Raw genomic sequence first — 26,674 nt, forward strand, 5'->3', positions numbered from 1 at the left:
CAAAATATTTATTGATAATTAATTTATAAGTAAAATTAATCATTAAATTAGAATTTGAGTTATTGACAAAGTTTTTTTAGTGATAAATCTATTACTAAATATGTGTTAAGAATTATGAAATCATAATATTATTAAATCATAATATTTATTGACCACTAAATCTAATTATTAGAATCTCTATAATTAATAACTCATATATATCGACAAATTTACAATAATTATAAATTATCGTCATATTTATGGTAATCGGTAATTATTAATAAATTTCATAATTTATTGATAAAAATTATCAATGATCATGTTACCAACAAATATTTGATTGTCGATAATCTATCAATAAACTTAAATTAATGATGAATTTTTTATTACCTAATTAACAATATTTTTTAAAATTTTATCTATTATTATGATATATTTTTTAATTAAGTTTCAAACATTTTGAAGTTTAACTAATATTATAATATAGATAAAGATCGAAATTTTGTGAGTTAAACTTAAAACAAATAATAAATGTCACCTATAACTCTATACATCATAAATTTGATGAGATAAATTATATTAACTTATTTAATAAAGAACCAAATTAAAAATATTTAAAATAGTAAGATCAAGTTAAAAATATTATAATAAGAATAATAATAAAATATTAAACTAATATAATATATATTATTCTTTTGATATGATCCATATGTGAGTCTTGGTCAAAATTATGATACAATATTCTCATTCTTTGTAATCTGTAGCATACCAATATATATTCCCATGACAGTTTTGAAACTACTCAACAAGAAAAAAAAATGGTGTACATGGACGAATCCAAAACTTTTGGTACAATATCAACTATTCCAATTCAATTAAGTTTTGGAGAATCATTCAGGCCGAAAGCAATTTTAATGTTTTTTTACTTTTATTTTTTCACAGTAGATTGTACCCATATCAAAATTAAAGTTATGATTTTCAAGACTTATGAATAACTTAAAATATGTTATTTACTAAACGTTTTAATTTATCGTCACATTAAATAATTTAATAAAAATGTACACTCCTTATAGAAATGTATTTGAGAAAAATGTGGTTAAAAATCATTCTAAGAAAAATTGATTTCCTGGAAATATTATTTTTTAATACTTTCCCGATTTCGTAATTCTGAAAACGCTAATTTCTTCTTCTTCTATTAGGTGTTAATTAGTAAATTGATATATTTTAATAATTTTTATTTAAAGTAACTTTTATTAATTTGGTCATTAAGTTCTCAAAAAATTAAAGTTAGAAAATTTGACACAATTTAAAAGTTAAATGATTGGTTACTCGCTAAGTAGTAACTTTTAAAATGGTCAATATATCACAACTGTAGAAAATAATATCATTGTTAAGAAACAATAAGTACAAATTATTATTTCAATAAAAGTGTGAATTTAATAAAGATAGATAAATGGAATAAGATATAAGTATGAAGAATCTACAAACATAATGTTTAAAGTATGGGGTTAAAAGTTGAATTAAATTAACTTATATTAAAAATAAAAAGAATAAAACGATTTTAAAATTTTATATAGAGAATAAAAACATATTATTTTATAGAAGAATATATTAAAGCTTAATAATCAATACTAATTGATTGGAACACTATATTTTATGATTTTTTTTTTATATACATCAAAAAGAATATGTTTGACAAGTTATATATATATATATATATATATATATATATATATATATATATATATAAAATAAGAGAAAACATTAAAAAAATTAAAATAAAACAAAAAATTCCTTCAAAAATTAAAATCAACTTACCCATAAATTAAAAATATAAATTTACTATATAAGATAACATGCACATTAATTTTAATTAATAATAAAATAAATTTTTTTCTTTTTTCTATAAATTCTTATGAAAGTTTTTATGAAAAATTAATTTACATGCATACATACACAATAAAATTTATTTCATTTTAACTATATATTTACGTCGAGATCTCATATTATGCTATTTAAATGAAATGTAATCTCATCTTACTAATTGATTTTATGAGGTTAAATTAAGTGTAAATCCACCTATTAAAATGAAATTAGAATCATTCAAAATCTATTTTGACTAAGTTTATTGAGTTTGTTGTGCTATTATATTGAGCTCTTATAAATCAACTTTTAATCTCACGTTTAATATGTTCATTTTATGAGCTTATAAGTCAATTTTATGATGTTAAATTAGACATAAACTCATTTACTAAGAAATATGTAATTTTTACAAGTTCTAAAGATAATTGATGGAAAGTGATTTAATTTAGACAATTTCTTCCTCTATGTTTGTCTCTCTCTTCCTTTTTCTTCCCTTCTCTTGTTGACATTTTCATGAGTAAGCTCTCTTGTTGGTGTAACCAACATTATCTTTTAACAACACATTTTTTTTTATCCTCCCATGTTGGTGCAAACACTAGAGCACTTAAGGTGGTTATTGTAACATTCCAATTTTTTTCTTTCGAAAATACATTATTAACACAAATTACGTAACAAAATTTTATTCATACTTTATTGGAAATATCAATAAAATAAAAAAAAATTATTTTTTTACAACCATAAACTTTATTGAAAAGAAAAAAAAAAAGACTAAGATTATCCCCCAAACATCTCCAGATATTGTCAACTCTCTCTAGTGTTGTATATAATCCTCAACATTTATATGATCATATACTTATGTAATAAATCAAGATCATAAGAAATCACAAAAATGCTTTGGATCATAAAGTTCTTAGTTCAAAGACAGTCATCCTCTCACTTCAACACTCCAAAGATCCTCCACAACCATGCACACCCAAATATCATTCATAAAGTTCTCTGCCCAAAGAGATTCATCCTTTGACTTCGACAATCCTCCCCTCCATCAAACTACTAGTCAAGAGGGATCCCTCAAGACACCCATTTGGGGAGCACACTCTCAATAGAGCCAAAATCACCATCATATTCACTATTCTCAACTAGGGTCCACACATACAAAAAGTTAACACCTTTAAAATTCCAACTTTAAAATGAAAATTTAAAATAAAAAACTTTCAACACCTTCACCACAAGAGGGATCTTCTCAAAACACCTCACTTGAGAAACACACTTTTTAAACAGAGTCTAAATCACCATCGTATTCACCATTCCAAACACATACAAAAAAATAAACACATTTAAAAACTCTAAATTTAAAATAAAAACTTTCAACACCTTCAACACAAGGAATACATTTTGATAATCAAATAACAACAATATAACAACCTAAAACAAAATCATAATCTAACTAGCTTCATAACACACATTCAAGCAAGATAATTAGTTTCCTTCCCAACTCTAGATACTCACACAACCCTATATCCATAAAATTCATCAAATCATGAAAAATATTCTTTCATCAAAATATTATCTTTGTCAAAAACAACCTTTGAAACAGAGTACCCCAAATAATTATCAATTTCTCAAAATCTCAATATATTTCAAATAAAAACTCTTTTAAACTTCAAAAAGATAATAATCAAACGAAAAATAATGAAATTTTTTAATTCAATTCATCATATACACATACAAAAAGACAATAAAGAAAATAAAAATGTTAGCTTCCCTCTACCTCTTTCTTTTCACTTCTTCCTAATTTTCCTAGGAAACCCAATCTTTAAAATAATCTTCCTTCTTCTTGACTTGCCACCATTTCTATTAAAATTATCTCCTTAAACATTGTCATCTCCGCCTAAAATATTTAAGAAAAATACAATATTCTCACTTATTAATATTTAACAACATAAAAACATATTTCAAAATATTTAACATCTAAAAATATCTCATAATATCTAACAATATCCAATAATATTTTTAATTGAATAATTTATTTTAGCAAATCCTATCTTTTAAAAAATCTTTTAAACCAAACAAATCTTTTAACTAATTAATAAATCATAAATTTTTAAATAAAAAATAATAATAAACCATCTTAAATATATATGTTGTAATTATTATAATTTTAAAAAATGTTACATATCCATCTCTCTCCTCATGTCATTGGCCAAATCCTCATGTTCTCCTCATTCCTCTTTTGGCATTACTTTTTTGTGAACCTTGCCTCGTCTCTATCAATCTAGGTTGATCATCAAAGTTTGTTTTTCACTACTATTGTCTTATTAGTTATTATTGTTTATCTTACTATATAATTTCAAATTTGGTTGTGATTTGAGTGCATTATTATTACTTAAAATTAATAATGAACAAGTTTATTTTTAAATGCAATCTCTATGTTTTGATTACATATATGTGATCAATGAAGAGTAAGCAAAAAAGGGGACAGAAAAATAGCTAGATGACATTACTTTTCCACGTGGCTTTTCTTTTCAAAAGATTAATTTTAATTATAACTTAAATAATAAATAAAATCATAAAACATGTAAAAGAAAAATCTAAATGACTTGTTCAAAGGCGGTAAACTCTCACTGTCTAATTAAGAAAGAAATAGATACCAATAACGTTATTCTCCCTCTTTGACTACTATTTGAAAATGTAGGTATATTAAATTTGTAAATTTAGTGAATGATTGATGACCATACTCGTTTGATTTTATTAACATGTTCTATTAAACTATAACCATGCTTGTTTTATCCAGCAAACATGTTCTATTAAAATTATAAAATCGATAGAGCATAAACTTTGACAAACTATTTGTGGTATGAATATATATTTACACGTTTGAGTAATTGAAATTGTTACATGCTAGAATTTAGAATAAGAGTGTTTGACCTCAATGTTTTTGGTTTGCTTAACATTTGGAATGTGAGCAATTATAATTGTTATATTATTGATTTTTTTTGGTAGATTTGTGGGAAAACTAGTTTTGCCGCTTAATGGGTCATATTTGATCCTTAAGAGTAATATCTGGTACTAAATCTCATATTTATGTTTGTAGGTTTCTTATTTATTTTGTTATATATGGGATTGTAATGATTTTATATTTAATTTATTATTGAACCTTAATTTTCGTTTGATTGAATGTTAGGGTTAAATATATAACTATCATGCGTTTTTTACTTTTTGTTCTTTTTTAAACTTTGTTTTATTTAGATTCCTCTCCTTTTAGAAAGTCACAAATTTAGTTTTTCATGACCAACACTGTTAAAAAGAAATTTACTTTGTTTTTCTAACGTAACAAATATTGTGTTATTGTATAAGACACGTGTATTATGTCTCCAGGTTGGTAAGATAGCTCAGTGGCATATAATGTGTCACGTTCCTAGCTCGGTAAGATTGATAAGACACATGTATTATGTCCCTAGGTCAAGACATCCAGATAGCTTAGTGAGAAGTCTATATAGCCCGATAAGGTGAATGGAGAATTCAGATAGTTCGATAGGAAGTCCAGATAATTCGGTAAGGTGTATCAGGAGCTTAAATAGTTCAGTGGGCAGTCTAGATAGATCGAATAAATCCTTACCGAGCTCTCTAGATTTTTTACTAAGCTATCTGAGTTTTTCATGCACCTTATCGAACTATCCGGATATCTTACCGACTTTGAAAAACAATATAGATGTCTTGCCGACCTTACTGGGCTAAGGACGTGGTATACTATTCCACTAAGTTATCTTGCCGACTTGGAACACAATACACGTGTCTTAAATGTGTTGGGAATATGACACACCGTTTGCCACGTAAAAAAAAGACTAATGATGTTGATCATAGATGACTAAATCCGTGATTTTCTAAAAAAAGAGAGAAGAAAATAAAACAAAGTTTGAAAGATAGACAAAAACCAAAAACGCATGATAGTTTTGAAACTAAAAACATATTTAACCCAAAATCTTAAATTGTGTAGTTCAACATTTTAGAAAGATTTCTTATTTGATACTCCATTATTATGATATATCAAGCTTCATATAATATTTTCATTAAGTTTCAATTTACGTGCATTTCATTTGTTTTTGATGTACAGTTATGATAGATTTAATTTAGTCATTTTCACGTATTCGGAGTTCAATCCAAAAGACTATCGAAATATTGTAAAAATTAGGAAGGGACTACTAAAATGTGGATTAATTATATAAAAAATCATGTTTTCTCAATAAAATGTACACACAAGCATATTTAGAAAATTTTGAAGTTAAAAAGATGCAAGTTGCATTAGTGATATGCACGATCGAGGTTGACCAATTTTTTGAATTCATTCTTCCACATGGATTAACAATGAATGAAAGACTATATTTTCATGTGTTAATTGTTTTTGAACAAAAGGGTATACGAGATGAAAGTTATTGGAAAATATCTTTTATGAAATGTGTTCCTAAATAATACATAACATGGATATGACTGTTATGGTGTTTATGTTCAAAATTTAAGCATTGAACGTTAGCTAGCTAATATTATATCCGATATTAAAAAAATTACAACATCAATCTAAAAGGAATTGAAATATTTTGAACATCAAATGTTGAAATAATATTAAAAATTCATACTTTCAATTATACTTATCTAATATCGATTTTGAATTGGCATTGAAAGGTTTATTGACTCAATGTTAAATGAATTTTTTAATGGTGAAATCATATTAAAACAGGTAATTAATTAGGAAATAATGGAAGTCATATATAATTTGAAATATTTGTTAATGAAATAGATGAAAAGAAGGTAATTATAATCCTTATAGATAAATATTTAAATCGATATGTCTATGCAATTTACAACCCTAATTTTTTTTGGACGTACTAAAATTTTCCTTCTATTACTTACGAAGGATGTTGGAAAGGACTTGAAATTGTCTCACTGAAATGTCAAAGGAAATTTTGACAAAGTATTTGTTGACTTGTAGTGGTGTTTATAAATAACTAACATATATTTCAGGTGTTTACGGATAGAGAAAAATATTGGCTAAAATATTTTTTATTATAATGTACGATAAGTTTGTTAACTTTATAAAAAATATTTTAGAAGTTTGCAAACTATATTTTCTGTTGATTAAAAGTAAAATTATTTACATTAAATATGCATACAAATTAATCTCGTATGGATGCTCTTAAATTTCGATAAAACTATAAAACCTCAGTTAAAAACATTTTAAAATTATACAAAAAAATAAATTATAAATTAAATGTATGGTAACATTTTTAAAGTAAGATGACACTGTCTCTCATATGTAATTAAATTCATTTAGCTATTTCTACATGGTTTAATGATCTATTCGATACTAAAAAAAAAAAAAAAACTACTTATTGCAATAAAATAATTTTACAAAAACAGTGTTTCTAACTAAGATCTGATTTTCCTTTTCTTCCTTAGTTTGTATCCATCATTTTTATTCCCCTATTGCATGTTACGTTGATTACGGGCTTCTAATGAAACCACCCATCTCCATCTTATCTTTCTTTTTGTCCGGTATTTTCAAAGGGAATTGCCCCTTAGAAGGATAAGCCAATCAATCAAAGCCACCCCTTTAAAGGCCACAAATTTGTAGGAAAGGGGACACCATAAATCATAGCCCTAAAAATTTTGTTTCACTATTTATGGTTCTTTGCTTTTATGCTGACATAATCAAGTAGCATAAGATCTATAATAAACATTTTATTACTATAAATTTATTTTATTCATAATTAATAAAATATTTTAAATACCTTTCATATATATATATATATATATATATATATATATATATATATATATATATATATATATTGTTTTGGGTGTGGAGTGAATATCAACTGTTCATATTTGTTGCTCAAAATGATGGTATTCTCAAAAGATATTTCAATACTAATAGTTAATGTAAGTAACCTACCTTCTTATTTCAAAATCTTTATTTATAAGTTTTCTTGTGAGCTTTTAATTAATGTTGATCTAATTAGAGCTCAATTGTGAGTAATTAATTATACTTTAATATTAAATTGATCAGTTTTGAGATTATTCTATTTTGGTACCGTTTATTTCGATTAGTTCAATTCAAGGTTGAACAGTCTTTTTGGTGATCATTCAGACTTGTGAACTACTCTTTGAACTGATGTTTGACTTATTCAAGCTCGTGCATGGCTGGTCGCCTTATTTGATGGTTGACCAAGCTTGGTGACTTGCTCGAAGAACTGGTGCTTAACTATTCGGGTTGGTACATGATCGGCTGACTTGTTTGGTAATCAGCTAGGCTTGGTAGCTTACGCTCCGAAGTGTAGATTGACCATCCGAGTTGGTTTATGATTGACTAACCTATTTGATGTTCGACTAGACTTATTGGTATGCTCTCCGAAATATGGATTGATAATCTAAACTATAGTTAGTTGATAATTGGAGTTATAACTGATTAAATATTCACATAAATATATATATTAAGATAATAAATTTTAAATGTAATTTAATTTTATAAAATTTACATGTAAAATAAACTTTATCTTGAACTGATACGAGATATTAAAAAGAAGAAAAGAAAAATGCTATTGACAACTTGGGTTGGCGGGCCTTAAAGGTTGGGAAGCAAGAGGGACATATGAGTCGGTGGGTAGGTTCTTGGTTCATTAATTAAAATAGAGAAAAACAACAAAAAAAGGTGGTGTGTGTGAGCATGAAAAGTAGAAGAGGGTGAGGTTGTGTTGTTGTTATTAGATAGGTTTTATTTTTGTTTTTGTTTTCTTTCGTAATTGGGAGAGTGAGTGCCACTCCATGTTGTGATGACACTTGAAGTGGTGGTGGGGAACCTTAAAGGAAAACTAGATTGCAGGAAAAAGGAAAAAAAACAAAAAAAATTGCGATGGTTCTTAGAGGTGTGACTTGAAAAGGTTTCCAAAAGGACAGAGTCAACTGGGTGATATGTTTTCCCACTTGTCTTTCATTTTCTTTGTCAAAGGTCTAACCAATCCTACATCATCATCATCATCATTATCATAATTGAAAATCGCTTTTCCGAGGGCTGTTTCAAATCATCAAATTTGGCACCAATTGTTACGTATGCTATAGAATAGTGGCTTCATTAGGGACATTGACCGGAGTAATGGCTTCGCAAGCTTCAATATTTGGTCATAAATCGTGGGATTTATTTGGCTTCATTTGAAAATCTTATTTGCTATATATGTTTCTGGCGGCAATGTTACATTTTCCACTTCTTGCTTGTCCTTGGAAATTAATCCAAACATGTGTTTTCCTTCGTTGAGTTTTCGGTATGATAAGTCAAGGCACCTTTCACATCAAACATTAAAAGTGAAACTCCCACCTTATAACCAATTTATTCTTTTAGGGATACTCTTCATCACTATCATGGATAGTTTGGTTGGTGCATGTCGATCAACAATTCGATTTACCAATTTTTCCTAATTCATTATAAAATTGATACTCACCTATTAAAATTGTATTAATGTTAGTTAAAATTATCCTAACCAAGATTATTATGTTATCGTTATCGAGTTTCAGAAATTAAATTATACATAAGCTTACTTATTAAAAAAATTAATTACTTACCCATGTGAAAAAAAATAAACTTTTTTTTATCTTCATTAGTCAGCCTCTACCTTAGTATATGAGCATTTAAGTATTCACATAATTGATCTTTAATTTGGCAGAGCATTGATGTCATTGTTTTCTATAAATTATGTGAATATTAACCAGAATTTAACTACCTTTTATCTTGGGTTTTGAAAAGCTCCCCTCAAGTTGATTTGAGGACCGATTTCCATTTAAACGGGTAGAAAGGAGAGGCAAACTTGTTTTATAAGTCAAGCAAAGTACACATAGGATGGGGTTGAACTCCATTGCCCATGTGAAAAGATTAGGTGACTGCCAAACTTTAAAGACTATTGCCCTTGCTAAATTAAATAACTAATCTTAGAATTACATGAATCATAGTTTACCAAGAAGTTTACTGTTTCTTGGTTCAACAAAGGATCAAAGCTACATCGTCTATAGAACAAAATTGATTTCATAAGCTCAAGTTCTCTACTTAGTTTTATATGAACTAAGCTTGCAAAACGCTTTCAGACTTATGCAAACTCAGGAGAAAGAAGTCAAACACAAATTATGGCCGTTACTCGTACATATTTCCTTCATGATGTGGCTTACGACCTAACAACCACTACTTGCAAAATTCACAAAGAAAAAAAAACACTAAATGCTTTTGATGGCGTATTTCTTCTGTACTCACCTAACATTTAGAGCAACTCCACCACAGAAAACACAATTTTTTAGAACCGTGGAGCATCCCGTGTGTGAATTAATTCCACACAATTATAATTAATTCCAAATTGTTATACATTTTTGTTCCTAAACTTAAAAAATAAATAGATATAATTTTTTTAATCCAACTTTGTGTATTTTTATGTCTGTATTTCAAATTAACGTTTGAGTTATTTAAATCATTTGATACGTTTCAGTTCAAATGTCAGTCTGAAACACTGATTAACATGTAAATAAATGTTGAGATCATTGTGTTAAAACTACGGTTATCAAACTCTAGAGTTTATGTAAACTCGTGGGAGCTTCGTAAACTCGAATCGTAAACTCATAAGAGTTTACTTCGTGTAAAAATATTTTAAAATATGTTTAATGTCTGGGTAGGTCCCTATTTTCGGCGTGAATCTCAAATAGGTCCCTTTTCTTTTCGGCGTTTCAATTGGGTCCTTTTTTGTGTAAAATTGTGGCAATTAGGGGTCTGCCGTCAAATTAAACAAACGGCCGTTTAAGTTTGGCCTACGTGTTATTAAAAATGAGTTTGAATTGATTTTTGTATTAAAAAATGGATTGAGCAAACGTCAAATCAGATATCTTCAAGGGCAAAAAAGGCAATTTCAATTGCTTATGTCGCATCTCACACGATTCCTCTCCTCCTCTTACTGTTACTAACTCCGTTCAATGCCTCTATCAACGACTACTCCAACAAGGCCTCCACCCACCGCTCCGACGCCTTCTTCTTCCACGAGGTAGCGAAGCGCTCTTGGCCAAATCCTTCATCAGGTCTAGTTCCCCTTCACTCGTTCACTCTCTCATTTCTAGGGTTAGTTATGGTTTCTGATTCCGTCCGATTGGATTCAGGTTCGAAACGGTGACGTTTACACGTCTGAGTGAATCCGCAATCGTGTAGGGGAGGATGCAGCAAAAAACGGGGTTAGTTGAGGCCATATTGCTATAGAGGTTCGGGATCGGAAGCAGATCGGAGGTTCGTACCTGAAATCCGATTTGGTCTACTGCGATCCGAAGCTGGCTAAGGAGCGGATTTGCAACCTCGGTGAAGTGATAATCCAGAAGAACCCCGACAACCTCGAGTTGCCGAAGCGCATCAAAACCTTCTTCCAGGGAACCGATGAACAGGTCCAGATGGATACGACGACCCTTGATGGGTAATTGATAGGTGATCTGTCTTGTGATACATGTTACAACTTCAATGGAAAATCTAAATTGTTGTTTGTGGTGTTTTGAGGAGGGTATGCTGCTATTCCAGGAATGGCTATGAGGTCATATTCGGAGTCGTCGTTGAAAACGCGTGAGTTAGAGGTGAGGATGGAGGAAGAGTGGGAGGGGTTTTCGATCAAGAAGGAGGAGGGATCGAGGATGGTGTTGGTGGGTTCGGGGTTGAGTTCGGCCAACATGCTTTGGACCCATGAATGGAGATCCGTAGGGTCGTAGTGAACGGTGTCAGAAGCAAGGTGGGAAATTCCCTCTTCCTGGGCACTCCCCATAACCATCTCCAACTGCTCAAGCTTCTGTGCGACGTCTGCCATGTCGGAAGCACGAACCTTGTTGCCCACTTTGCCCATCTGAATTCACAGTGCAATCCAAATTTTTAATGCCACGTCAGATAATGAATACACTAAACATACCACATAGGCCAAACTTAAACGGCCGTTTGTTCAATTTAACGGCAGACCCCTAATTGCTACAATTTTACACAAAAAAGGACCCAATTGAAACGCCGAAAAGAAAAGGGACCTATTTGAGATTCACGCCGAAAATAAGGACCTACCGAGACATTAAACCTTTAAAATATTTATAATAATAGAATAAGTTAATATTTATAATGTTATAAATAATTTTTTTATTTTTTAATAGTATTATTAGTTTATCATATTATATATATTTAAATATTTTTCTTTAATATTATTATTCTTTTGTCATAATTTTAATTAAATATAGTTGACAGTTCAATTAAAGAAAACAAGTTGTTGAAGTTAATATTGGCCCAAAAGTTTAGCATAGTAAAAGGAGGCCCAATGATTCAAAATATGACTGAAGGCTCGGTTTTACTTTAATATTAAATATTTACATGCTAAAATAAAAAACATAAACACTGAATATAGAAACGCACAAACAGTGAAGGGGATTAAAACCCTAATGATTTAATTTCTTTAATAAAAGCACAAACAGTGCCATTTAGGGGTTGTAACGTTAAAATAAAAAGCCTTCACTCCACACGCAGAGCTCGAAGGAGACGAGATCAGGAGCGACAGTGTGAGCACGACAGCAAGCGCAAACCAGGCGAACAGAGTGCGACAATGAACTAGGCGAACGACGAGCACGAACTAGGTTAACGACGAACGTGAAGGCGAGTCAATGAAGTGCAACCACGAATGACAGCAAAATGTGACAGTGCCCTAAACTCAAAAGGACTTCCTCTTTCTTCCTTTCTTTCTATTTCAAACTCGCAAAATCGCTGCAAAATCGTGATTGTAACTGATCTACCGAGTTTAGTTACGATTTGACCGAGTTTACTCGAAAACCTAGTTTGCTTCCGAGTTAACTCCAAAGTCAGAACTAAGAATGCAAACTCGTCTGAGTTAATGAGTGAACTCACGAGTTTGATAACCTTGGTTAAAACAAATTATATCAATTATTTTTAAAATTTGAGGACCAAAATATATCAAAATTTGAAACTTGAACGAATTCCAATTTCATTTTCATGTATAAAGAAATAAATAACATTATGCAAAATGATAAAAGTAAAACATGTTATCTACATGGACTAAAGATAATACAAATTTACAATATATAAATGGATACAAACTTCATCTTACATGTTCATTTGACAAGATTGAGTTATACTTAAAATCTTCTTCTTACAATAATATTAGAATCATTCAAAAATTATTTTAACGATTATTTGTTGAATATATTATATAATTCGTTATCAAATTATCGTGTATATAAGAGAGTGTAAAGAATTCATGGAAGGAAAACAGTATCGGTTCCCTTCATTTCCTGTATTTTGTGACTGGTTAAGATAAAAGAGCATAATTAGTGTAATAGTGATGAGGCAATGACTGAATTGAAAGAAAAAAGTACATGCAAAATGGGTAGACAAGGTGTCCTACTTGGAGTTGAAATTGAATCCTTCCACAGAATTCGCTCTCCTTCTTTTCAACTCTGTTTGTTAAATAAACTATTTTATTGCCTGCTGTCATTCATGGTGTGCACTAAATTAAAGGGTTGCCTTGGGTTCACTCCACAAACACCATGATTCCGTGCCCCTCTTACACTAAAGTCATGCACACTAAAAAAGCTTCCACTAGTTAAGCCGTCTATGTGTATGTATCACACTATCACGTGTGATTGTTTCCCATAAGAAAGATGCTTAGGACTACTATTTATGAATTCACCAATGGCCCCATGAAATGGCATTGTCCATTAACAACCAGTCACAAGATCAAGCAGCAGCATCTCCTGGTCTTGCAACATTTGGAAACTTTGCAGCCTCAAGTCATTCTTCTTACTGTTTACTCATACCCTTTTGTTTTTTATTTCAGATTCTTTGCAAAATTAAACTCAGATTCCTGCTTCAGATTTCTTCATTGCTTCTTTCTCTTATAGGAAACTTATTCATTGTTCACTTTCGGTTCAATCAAGTCTCAGTTCCTCGTTCTGTGATATGTCATTTAGACGTCATCCTAAATTGTGGATTTTGATAACCTTTCTAGTTTGGTTTAACATTAATTATTACAAATTTTATTTCTTTTTTACCTTAAAAGGGGTTTATTACTGAAATACATTTTTTTAGCATCTAGTGAAATATATTTTATTATTATATTTGTTTATAAATGAAACAATTTTGTATTGTTGTAAGATAAAAAGAAAGAAGCTTTGATATTAGTTTCAATAATTTATCTTTTCACTTAAGGAAACATAATTAATTTCTCGAGAAGAGAAGATGTAAAAAATAATTTCCTGTAAATGTTACAACTTTGCTCCTTAAACAAAACAAATCAATGCATATGGTTCACTTACAAAAAGAAAGTGTGTCTATTATTAAATCATCTGAGAGACGATCTGAGTAACAAGCTAATGTTTTATAAACATAAAATTTCATCTCTTTTATAACTCTAAAGCTTATTAAGGGTAATAATAAATTAATGCTAATCGATTAGCACTTGAAATAATCGATTATCATGTGACTTGTTGGAGTTTTTAACCACTTTCTAGTCATTAGACTATTTGTTAAACTTGTCTTTAAGTTAATAATCGATTAACAAATATGATAATTGGTTATTACAAACATAATGGCTGAAAACGAAGATTTGGAGGTGTCCATTGCTCGAGTCTATAAATAGACTCTCATTTCTCACATGTTGGACAATCATTTGAGCTCAGAACTATTGTTGTATCACTTTAGAAACTTGTATTCTTGTGAGGCTTGATAATCTTTATGTCTGTGGAGTTGTTGAAGTGTTGCTGCTGTGACTAAGGAAAAGTCGGTTCATCTTTGGTGTGTAAGGAGGTGTTTTGAAGAAGGTGTCATACTTGGTGTATCTGAGAGAAGTGTGTTTCATCTCTTGTGCATCAAGAGAGTAGTATTCTAAACCTTTAAACTTGTATCAGTGTGATTGTAAGTTTATTTGGTTTTGTGATAGTGGAAAGTTAATCTTCGTTTGAGATTAACAACTGGACGTAGAATTGGTAAGATCCAAACCAATATAAAATCATATGTGCAAATTTCTCTGTACCTTACTTTCTTTACTTTGTTATTTTTATCTAGTAAGTTTAATTGAGAGAAAAATTTAAAAGGCATAAGTTTTAGTAAGAAACCAATTCACGCCCCATCTTGGTTATTTGTACCATGCCAATCATTCTAATTTATAGCTATGACAATTGGTGTCAGAGTTTGCTTTGATAGTGATTCAAATGGCGGGACAATATAAAACTTTTGTAGAGGGTGCTTCCATTAACAGACCCCCATTATTTACTAGTGAAAATTACGTGTTCTGGAAAGTCAGAATGCATATATTTATTAAATTTGTTGATAGTGATATTTGGGAAGCTGTTGTGCATGGTCCTTTTATTCCTATTGTTGCAGTTAACAATCTGCAGGAACCTAAACCCCGTGATCATTGGACTGTGTAAGAAAAGAGAGAAGCTCAAAATGATGCAAGAGCTTGTAACATTATATCATTTGCTTTAACTATTGATGAGTTTTACAAGATTTCTGTCTGTAAGAGTGTTTAAGAAATGTGGGAAGTTCTGAGAGTAACCCACGAAGGTACAAATGATTTTAAGAGAGCCAGAAGAAATACCTTAATCCGGTAATACAAGATGTTCAGAATGAAGCAAGGAGAAATCTCAGATGTTCAGAAACGCTTCACCAACATTGTCAATCATCTCATTGGACTAGGTAAATCTTTTGAAGTTGATGAGCTTAACATAAAAATTTTGAAATCTTTAGACAAGTATCGACAACCAAAAGTGACTGCAATTTTTGAGTCACAAAATCTCAACACAATGGTTATAGCGACATTATTCGGAAAGTTGATAGAGCATGAACTTGACCTTGGAAGACTAGATGAAGAAGAAGGAAAAACTAAGAAAAAGACTCTAGCCTTCAAATCTGATGTAGAAAAGAGCAAGAGCAAAATAGAAGATGAAGACTGAGAAGAAGAAGAAAACTTGAGTCTCTTAATCAAAAGGCTTAACAGGTTCAGCAAATCAAAAGGCAATGGAAGATTCATATACGAAAAGAGAGAAAATAAAGGATCTTCCTCAAATTACAGATGCTACGGTTGGGAAGAGGACACTTAAAAGTTTAGTGCCCAAATCAAAAGAAGGGAGAACAAAAGAAAGAAAAGAAAAACTTCAAGAAAAAGAAAGCCTACATCGCATGAGATGATGACAATGAAACAATTTATGATTTGAGTGATTCTGATGAAGAAGCAAATATTTGTCTAATGGCGGACGACCACATAGCTGGAAGCCAAGTAAGTACATCTAGCGATTCTGATAATTCGAGTGAATATGATAGTGAAGATGAATTGCATGATACTTATGCTGCTTTATTAGTTGAATATGAAAAATTAGATATTGCTCATAAGAAATTGAAAAATGATTTCAAAGAATTAGAATTAAATTTTGAAAATATTCTTGAAGAAAATAAAGATTTAAAAAATAAAATTTTATATTATGAAAAAGGTAAATATACTAGTAGTGATGAATGTTTATCTTGTGTAAATTATAAGAAACTACTAAATAAAACAACCTTAAGAGAATGTAGTAAAAATGTTGAGAAAATAAAAAGGTTGTTAGAAATAAGTATGTTCCTAAAAATAAAAACAAAATTAAAAAGGCTTAATACCCTATTTTGTCCCCAGTTTCGCTCGAAAATGTCAAATTAGTCCATTCTTTAAAAAATGCGTCAATTACGTCCTCACTTAATAAAATTTACATCAATGAAATCTCTTCCGTTAAATCCGTACAAACGGCGTTACTTAATAAGAGAGAAAAATAATTAACGCCGTTTGTACGGATTTAACGGAAGGGATTTCATTGATGCAAATTTTATTAAGTGAGGACGTAATTGACGCATTTTTTAAAGGATGGACTAATTTGACATTTTCGAGCGAAACTGGGGACAAAATAAGGTATTAAGCCAATTAAAAATAAAAGAACCCCTAGAGTTGGGGTAGAAAAGGAAACTACTTATAGGAACACAAATATTGTTTCATGCTTTTATTGTATGAAAAATGGTCATACTTCAAACAAATGTAAAATGAAGCATCATGGTGTTCCAAATGGTAGATATGTTTGGGTTGTAAAATGATTTCAATCTTTTCATTTTGCAGGAAACGTCAAAATCAAGGACGTTTATGTGGTGTCTTGACCGTGGATGTTTAAAACACATGACCGGAGACAAAAAAGAAATTTATTAACTTCTAGAAAAAGGAACAAGGCTTTGTCACCTATGGTGACAACAACAAAGACAAAATCCTTGGAATAGGACACACTGGAAGTATATATACCTTGATGATCAAATACGTGCTATACGTAGAGGGATTAATGCACAATCTACTCAGTATAAGTCAACTTTGCGACAAATGACTCAAGGTAACATTCGAACAAAATTTTTGCACTATTCATGAAAATGATTCTTTTGAAATTGTTTTGAAAGGAATAAGACATAACAACATACATTTGATTTTGAACATCATCAAAACTTTGTTACATTCAGTATTTACGTCTCTAGATTTTTACCAATGCAGGTGCTTCATAGGGATGTTGTTCACACTCACATTTTGTCAAGATTGGGTTAAAACAGTTTGATCCTTCAAGAACAAGCATATAGCTGTACAATCATCAACCATAGAGACATACTTACGTTTCCAAGCTTTAACTGCATGGTCCACTAACAATTTAGTTGCCATGGACCTTTTTGGTGCTGAAGCAACTATGTCTATTACTTCACTGTTTGTTAGCACATCCCATACTTGTAAAGAAAGAAAATTTAGACCCTTTTGATTGAGATAAATTTGGGGAATAATATTGTTGCTTATTGGTTGAATTTGATCAAATGTTTGAGATCTTAATACGAAAATGCTTACCCCATCAGAGGCCAGAACCACAAACTCATCCTGCTCTGTAAGTTTTCAGTATGATACATCAGGGACTGAGATGAAACCATAATCTTTTAGGCAAAAATTTTCGAAGGCTCTTGCCATAGCCAGTCCACCGATTTGGTCTCCATAGTCTATTTACTCTTTTTACATCTGGCAGATGCAAACAAAATATACTTTGTTTATGGTTGTACATCTCAAAACATAAATATACTAAGACCTCGACAAGTATAAATGTTTATTTTATGGTATACATCAAACTTATAAATGTTTATTTTATGCTAGTAGGAAATGCTTGTTTTTTTTATTTTCTAAAGAGGACCTTGCAACATTTTCTCTTCATCAAATATCGTTTAAAGAACATGTTTAAAATTGATCCACACAAACAACTTTTGTGAAAATAGCGGAATGTTAGTGTGGCGAACTTTGCATTTGCATATATAGCATCGAATTCAGTTTGAATAAGAAAACATAAAATTTGTGAGAAGGGGAATAAAAGAATGTGAGAAGTTTTAGTCCACCTTCGTAGCAAGTCATTCAAATTACAATTATTTCCTTTAAATGAACCCATATGATATATACATAAGGATTCTGAGTGAAGTTTAATTTTTGATTGTCAATGAACTTCATGAGCTCTGATGAAACCACCCCTCCATTTTGATATTAATCGCCAAAAACTGAGTCTAATGTAAAAGGAAAATAAGAAACGATGATGCAGATGGAAGGAGGATAAGAAATAAAGACAAATTACCTAAATCAGGATAGAAAATGAACTGCATTCTACGTAAAGATTGAAATCAGGACTTCCCATATATGTTACAAAATTGATGTTAACCATAGGAGGAAGAATAAAATATAGAAGTAATATGAAAAGACACTGTCCAATTTTTGTCTTTTCTTTATTTCCCTGTTAATTACAATTCTATCTTTGGAAATTCTCCTAGAGCTAATAGACAGAAACTGTAATTTATTTATCATTTCAAAATCACCTGAGGTGCAATTGATAAGTTGGTTCACGGGCCTCTATGGCTAGGAAGATAAAAGCTTATCAGTTTTAGATGAACAGTGGTAGAATAGGAACACAACCAACAAAGTGAGGGCATAAGGCCTATATGCTTATGGAGTTTCCCAGCTAACTCCAGACGGTTTAATATGGATCAATCTTATTCTCCTGAGTTATTCCCTTCTTCCCCTTTTCCCATATAAGATATTTGAATCACTTTGCAATTTCAGAACTTTCCCTCACTTCCTCTGCCATTTGGCCATGAGGCTCAGCTTTGTGCACATGAAAATATGAGCTTTTACTTAAAGTTTTTCTGACAGTTATATGAAGCTCAGCACACTACTTGATACTTACTATTCTGCTACGAAAAAATTATGCAAGGCTGAACTGTTTAGCTGGTTACAAGTATGCATCCTGATGAAGTAAAGAAAATATGAGACTATTATGAATTTATGACATTTCAGAAGTATGAAAAGGAAAGAAATTCATGGCCATGATTAAACTGAGCTTGAAGATTACTCAATCCATAGGTGCTGAAGCTTCTCTTATGCATATTTGATCTCTTAGGACCCAGTGGAACCATTTACCACTGATGAAACCACACCTCTACTCTGATATTTTGCATCAAAAGCTTTGAATGGAAGATATCCTTTCTTCCGGTTCTTTCTCATTCAGTGCATTGAAGTGAGTGCAGACCAGTAGTTATGAGATGGGATTCCGTCCTTTCAACATATACACAGAATTCAAATGCATAATAAGCAGCATGAGAAATTCAACCTCTACATGCTGGGATATAGCTTTCAGATGCATTCAACCCAAATCCATCAGTCAAACACAAAAGTGATGACCTCCTTAGGGCACTACATTACGATGGACAGGTGCAGTTTCTCCAAACTAATCCAGCTTGTCTGAAAAACAAATACCACCCTTCTTGTCATTAATTTAATTTTGACCACAACCAGCCGTTTGATTAATTTTATATAAAATAATTATAAACTTGTGTTTAGAAAACATGAAGAGACAACATTACTTCAATTTACCCCTTTAAATGAAATTTCAGTGAAAATTATCTGTCTCCCATATTACAAACTAATTTAAGACTGGTTGAATGCAATATTAATTAAGTTAAATTTGAAAGGAGAAAGACAAGAAATGAAAGATAACACAGACAAAAATATTTTTTCATGGTTAAAGGTTGATGATGTAAGTGAAAGAAGGAGAACGATGACCTTCTCATTATCCATGCTCGTTAAATCCATCTACCGTCAATCTTTATCCCACGGACATGGCAGATTTTAGGCCAAATTTGACTGTCCTTTTTGTGGCATCGTTGTTTCAGCAAGGGACATTCATATATCATTAATTTTATTAGAGAGAAAGGCAGCTTTTCTCCCGCAATATTCTCCAGCTTTTGACACCTTTCAATGTTTAATTCTTGGAGTGATGTGAGATGTTGAAGACCCTTGCAATCTAACGTTTCCAGACTAGACAAATCAAATAGATGTAGAGACACAAGGGAGGGAGGTAGCAAACTCTCCTTTGGGAAGGATTTGATGCCATCACATGGACCCCACACATCGAGAGATTTAACCATGTCCATCGATTTCCATCCCTGGCCCCTCAGTAGTTTCTCACAATTGCTGATCTCAACTGTTCTCAAGTTAGGCGGCATACCTCCTCCAGGGAATGACTCAATTTGTTGACAGTTGGATACGTAAAGATATTCCATCTTTGGGACAAGAGTTTCCATATGATTGGGCAACGACTTCAACTTTTCACAATTATAAACACGGAAACTAGTCAAATTGGGCATACACAATCTTTCCCCCGGGAATGATACAAAGTTGGGACAATGGCCAATCTCAAAAGAGTTCAGACTCATCGACAACTCTGACCCTGAGACCAAAAGTGATTCCATATTTTCACAGTTTGTGATTTTAAGACTAGTGAGATTTGGGAAGATAGCTAATGGAAGAGACGTGAGCGAATCACAACTATTATTTATTGAAAGTGATTTCAGTAATTTGTGTTTGTGTTGCATCGGGAATTTCATCTTGGTTAAACCACTGATGTTAAGACTTTTCAGCGATGCAGCAAGAAGATCACTTGGAAAAGATATGGCTGACGAACAATTCTGTAAAAATAAAGATTTAAGGCAAGTAGGTTGGATGATAGCGATGGCCTCCATCATGGACTCCACCACTGGGCCTCCTTCAAGATCTATACCTTCCACCAAAAGAGGAAACCCATGAAACGTTACTTTGTCGCTTTTACGTATCTCTAGTGTTCGGAGGGTGAGGGGCCCTGGGACAGAATAGACAAGAAGCTCGCAATTTCTAATGGTGAGTGTTTGCAAAGCAGGAAGGTGATTTGGGAGATCTCCCTTTAGTTTGGGGCATTCTTCTATATACAGATTCTTGAGCAAAGGAAAAGCTTCTGAATCAAAATCATTCCACACCTCCCAACAAGGCATATTATAAATGCATAGATCTTCAAGGGATGGAAAGGGCGTCACAGATGAACAATCATCGTTCTTATAAAAGCCTGCATCGATAGTCTTCACCGAATTCATGTTCGAAATAATAAGTTCAGAGAGTGACGGTAGTTGCCCAAGTAAAGGAAGCATGCAACAGTTGTTACAATTATATAAATCTATACGTGTCATGTAGCGGTAGGAAAAATTCCCCACCCATTCCGGAAATCTGGTTCCTTTATAACCCTTTATTGACAACGATTTAAGGTCTTGATGAGGTTCTAAGTTGCTGAGAACATCTAACTCAATTTGGAAGTCGATGCTATTGTCCTTAGCTATAGACCATTCCAAGGATAGATGGCTAATATGATTCTTATCCATTATCCTGGCCTCTAATGCTTCTTCGCCATTGGTAACATTCTCCAGTGCCTTAATAGAAAACGAACCACCGAGATTTGGAAGTCCTCCCAGTTCTTTGATGCTATTCTCTTTATGCTTGCCCACAATATAAAACTCCAAATTCTGTAATTGGTTTAGTTTCCCCATTCCTTTAGGCATCTCTTTTATGGAACTGTCACCAATTTCAAGATGACGCAAGTTTACAAGATTTTGCATGGCACTAGGCAACTTAGTCAGCTCTGAACAAAAGGACAACTTCAGAGTTTGTAGATTGCACAAATTACACAGTGACTCCGGCAGGGTTTCTATACTTGTACGAGAGAGATTTAGATAACGCAAATGTAGCAATTCACCAACTGAATCAGGCAGAGCACGTTGACTTTGAAAGTTGATAAGCGATAAAACTCTCAAGTACTTAAGCCTTGACACTATAATGTGCGGTGCGTTTTCGTTGTTGAATGGAGAATCTTAGTAACTGATTAGCAAGAAAGTTCTTGGAAATTTTACTGTGTCGAAAACTTCAATATCCGATACTGGATCACTAAATCTGGTAAATGACAAATGACGAGTTTTTCTATCGATTTTGGTTTCTTTTCCAAGTTCATCTGTTCTGAAATAGAAGTCCCCACCAAGAAATGTTGCTAGATCATGAATGAGGTCGTGCATTACAAAGTAATCACCCAAACTCCGACTTGCAAATTGAAAAAAGCATCTCGAAACTAAATCATCAAAATACTCTTGACCAACTTCTTCTGAAGTCTTTCCTTTTTTTGCTGGTTTTACAAAATCTTCAGCCATCCACAGCTGGATCAGTTCATCTTTTTTAAATTCATAATCTTTGGGGTACAGTGAACAATAAACGAAACACCATTTTAAATGTGGAGGGAGATAATTATAACTAATTCTGAGTGCCGGAATAATTTTACACTGACTTTCAGGAAGTTCCCAAATGTCACTTTGAAGTACATTATTCCAATCCCTAATAGTCTGCTTTCTTCTCAACATTCCTCCAAGTGACTGTGCCGCTAACGGCAACCCATTGCACTTTTTAACAATCTCCTTTCCAATCTTTTCTAGAGTTCCTCTAGTCTCACTAGCTTCTGAGAGAGGAAATGCATGGTTTGCAAATACCAACCAACAATCTTCATTTGACAATTTGTTTAGATGATATACTTCAACAGTATGATAAGGCACTGCGGCCGCTACATTTTCATTGCGGGTTGTGATCAGAACTTTACTGCCCCTGATCCCGCTTAGAAAAGGTTTTGTAAGACTACTCCAATTGTCACAATCCTCGATCCAAACATCATCCAAGACAATCAATAACTTTTTACCTTTCACTCAATTTACAAGGCTTTCGGGTAATTTCCTCTATCATGCTTCTTGTGACCTTCACAATATCAAATATATCCGAAACACAAACCCATGCCTTTAAATCAAATATCTGCTGGTTCAATTTGACATCGTTGAACACAGATCTTGCCAAAGTGGTTTTTCCAACCCCACCCATGCCTACAATAGAGATCATAGACACTCTTTCACCATTGATGCTATCCACTGACACCATCTTCATTATGGCCTCCTTATCATTATCTCTACCGTACATAGCATATCCATCTTCCAAAGATGTTGGCTGAGCTTTCCATGGCCGGTAGCTCTCCACTGGAATCTCCTTCAAATCAAGACTCTCTTTTTGTTTTAAAATGTCATCTAATCTTTCAACTATGTCTTCCAACTTACTAATACTAACAATCTTCTTCGTTTTGAAAAGGCGAGAAAATGAATTGCTTACCTCCTTTTGAGTAGCAGCTTTAGTAGAAACTTCATCGAGTAAGTCATCAACCTCATAGACAACATCTCTGAGAAGAGCGAGCCACTCTTTGACATTGGAGTCTGTGATTTGTCTCTCCTCAGCATCAGCAAGCACAACTCTAACAACTATCAGCTGGGTTTTCACCTTTCGAAGCAACTTGTCAGGCTTCTTTCCTCGGATAAAGTTGAGAACCTCAGGGGAGGCCAGCCGGTCGAAAAGAACGTCAAAGAAAGCAGAAAGGAGCGCACCACCTACCGCAGCTAATGCCATGATCTTAACAGAAAACAAGTGATGATCAGAGAAGGAAACAAAAACGCAAAGGAAAGGAATTGGCTGCAAGAAACTGGGCTGGTTCTGGATGAGTTAACTGATGGAAAGAGACTTCACTTAACTAGTTGGATATTATTAAAAGTTTTAATGGTTGAAATTAAAGATGCTTAGTTGAAAAGTCTAGTAGTTTGTCGTTTTCAAAAATTAAGGTTCATGGTCTGATGCCTCTTGAAAATTAACCATAAATATATTAATTAAAAATTACACTGCTGAGAATCAAGACATGTTAAAAGAAATAGATTTTCTTTTTGTGGAAGTATTTCTAGTCTATATTGATTTTAACTAGCTCTTATCTTGTTTGCTTTCCTATAAGTATGTAGGAAAAATAATTATAGAATTTAATCAGTTGAGTATTTAATTTTTTTTAACATATATAGTATTTGAAGTTAAATTGGAATTGTTTGATTGTAGATACTTGCTGGCTGTGGCAATTTTATCTAGTTTATACAGTGGAATTCAAGTGTTTCGTCAAAGTTGATTAATTTTTCACTGGGAAAAACATGATTTCGCCAAGAACTGTTGGGTTGTTTGATTTAGTTGGAGATCAGGTTTGGCATTCTTTCTTATCCCATCACATTCATTACATTGGTGTTCTGTTTCTAAACCAAAATTCAGTTCTCGGAATCAAATTCAGTGTTGGAATCGAACTGCACTGAAAATTTTCACAACACTGATAAAAAAAATGAAAGTTTTCAATTTGTTTATCAAGCTTTTTGTCAAATTCAGTTGTGACAAACTGAAGTTTAACCTAACAAGTGTGAGTTAGACTTGCAAATAATGATTAAAATTGTGAATTGGAAACTTGATATTTCTCTTTGGTGTTATCCATTTGGGAAGGAATAAAATTCTAAACTTATACATAAGCTGTCATATCAGGATACAAACTGTCAACACAAACTTATACATAAGCACCCTTATCACTGAATATAAGTAAAGAACTTTCTATTGAGTATAAGAAATTTAGAATCCGCTTTCATTTTAAAGTCTTTGCACTTGTTGCAATGATTAGTAATTCAAGTGTTGCAAGGGTTAGTAATTCAAGTATGAATGTAAATTCTACGTTCAATGAGAAAGTTAAATGGAAAAAGACCAACAAAACTATTGCTTTAAGGTTAAAAGCAGTGTTTATTATGTTTATATCATTCTCTCTTTCTTTTTAAGTATTTGCAAATGTTGTAATAATGAGATTGTAATACAATTTTTTTTCCAGTATACAATGTGGTGATGGTGTTGATAGTTTTTCCTAAATTTGGAATTTTGTAGTGATTTAAAAAAAATGAACATTAGAACAGTCTTTTATTTTTAATAATATAATTTTGATTATTATACTTTGACCTTTAAAGGCCACATGTTCAATGAAAGGCTATTTTTTAATCTATTTAACTTCATTTATTATTTAGTAAGACTTATACGAGGTTCATCTGATAATATAATAATCTTAAAATAGTATAATATATATTAGCTTTTCTTCTAGATTTTGACACATTATTCATGAGATGAATTATGGACTCACATACCAATTGTTGAAAAATCGTGAAGAGTAAACATGGGAACACTTTTTATCAATGGATTATTAGAAAATTACACATAAACTTGAATTTACAAATTCAATTTATTGGTCTTTTTCTTCATCCTTGGACTCCAATAACCATATTACTTAATAGATAAGAATTAGCTAAATATTTCATAATTTAAACAAAAACAGAACTTTGATCGAAAAGTTATAGAAACACACAAAAATCACTGAGACGTATTAGCAGTAGACATTTGCATACCAGAGTAAAAATTGCCAAGACTGGCATAAACTTTAGAAAGTAAATGAATGTAGGGAGACATATCAAAAGAAACCTTTTATCCGTTATAAAACAGTAGCAGAAAAAGAATAATGGAATTCAAAGTCAACACATTTTCTATGTCTCCTATTACTAAATTGAAAGTTGAAATAAAGCCTAACTTTTGTCAAGCTTTACTGTAGTTCCAGTCTCTAATCTTAGTACACTAAATTAGTAGATTCCCATGATTTTCTTATTCTATTCCTATATGCTATATACAAACATTATATCAGTGATATTATCACGTGTAAGGTTCATGTGTTCCACTTCCAAAATTAGAAAAAAAAAAAACCGAAGGAATGAGTCATTAGATCAACACCTTTTCTTCTTGCATTATCTCTAAATTCTTAAGTGTTAGCCAGATTGTATGTTGGAAACTCCAAGATGTTGCCACATATTCAGCCTCACACATAGATAGTGTAACAATAGGTTGTTTCTTTGAGAGCCAATTAAATGTCGTATCTCCCATGAAGAGACATAGCCAACTGTGCTCTTTCGATCATCCACATCTCCACACCAATCGTTGTTTGAATACCCACTAAGCTTGTAACTGTTCGACTTAGTATACCATAATTTGAAAGACATAGTTCCATTTACATACCTTAGTATCCACTTTAGTGCTTTCCAATGAGAATATCTTGGCTCCTCCATAAAACGACTTCTGACTCCCACGTTGATCATAAGGTATGGCCATGTGTTTGTTAAGTACCTGAGACTCCCAATCAAGCTTTGATACCTGCTTGCATCAACATGATCCGCTTCTTCAGTTTTTGATAGCTTCGTTTCAGGTTGCATTGAAGTGGAAACTGGATTGCACTTCATCATCTTTTCCTTTTTCAGTATATCTTCAACATACCTCTTTTAAGACACAACAATCCCTTTTAAGCTTTGGTTCACCTCCAAACCCACAAAATATCTCATGATGCCCAGATCGGTCATTTCAAACTCCATCTTCATCACTTCTTTAAATTCTTCAACTAATTCGGCTTTAGTTCCTATAAAAATCAAGTCATCTACATATTGAGCAACGAGCAA

General features: G+C 31.8%; 1 protein-coding gene and 1 pseudogene across 2 annotated transcripts; both read right to left on the reverse strand.

The window, feature by feature from the left end:
• Positions 1-18,574: 18,574 nt before the first annotated feature.
• LOC124841323 (putative disease resistance RPP13-like protein 1) lies at positions 18,575-23,839 on the reverse strand (annotated as a pseudogene). The gene is made up of 2 exons (XR_015782989.1): positions 20,022-23,839; positions 18,575-19,700 (listed from the first exon to the last, which is right to left on the reverse strand). The product of XR_015782989.1 is annotated as a putative disease resistance RPP13-like protein 1 (transcript).
• A 2,154-nt stretch (positions 23,840-25,993) lies between these two features.
• Positions 25,994-26,464, reverse strand: LOC148190960 (secreted RxLR effector protein 161-like). Its single transcript, XM_088101223.1, has one exon. The coding sequence runs from the start codon at positions 26,462-26,464 to the stop codon at positions 25,994-25,996; it is 471 nt and encodes a 156-aa protein (XP_087957349.1).
• Between the last annotated feature and the right edge of the window lie 210 nt (positions 26,465-26,674).

The sequence above is a fragment of the Vigna umbellata genome, chromosome 11 (genome assembly GCF_029865625.1).
Source record: "Vigna umbellata cultivar VRB3 chromosome 11, Vumbellata_1.0, whole genome shotgun sequence".
NCBI lineage: Eukaryota > Viridiplantae > Streptophyta > Magnoliopsida > Fabales > Fabaceae > Vigna > Vigna umbellata.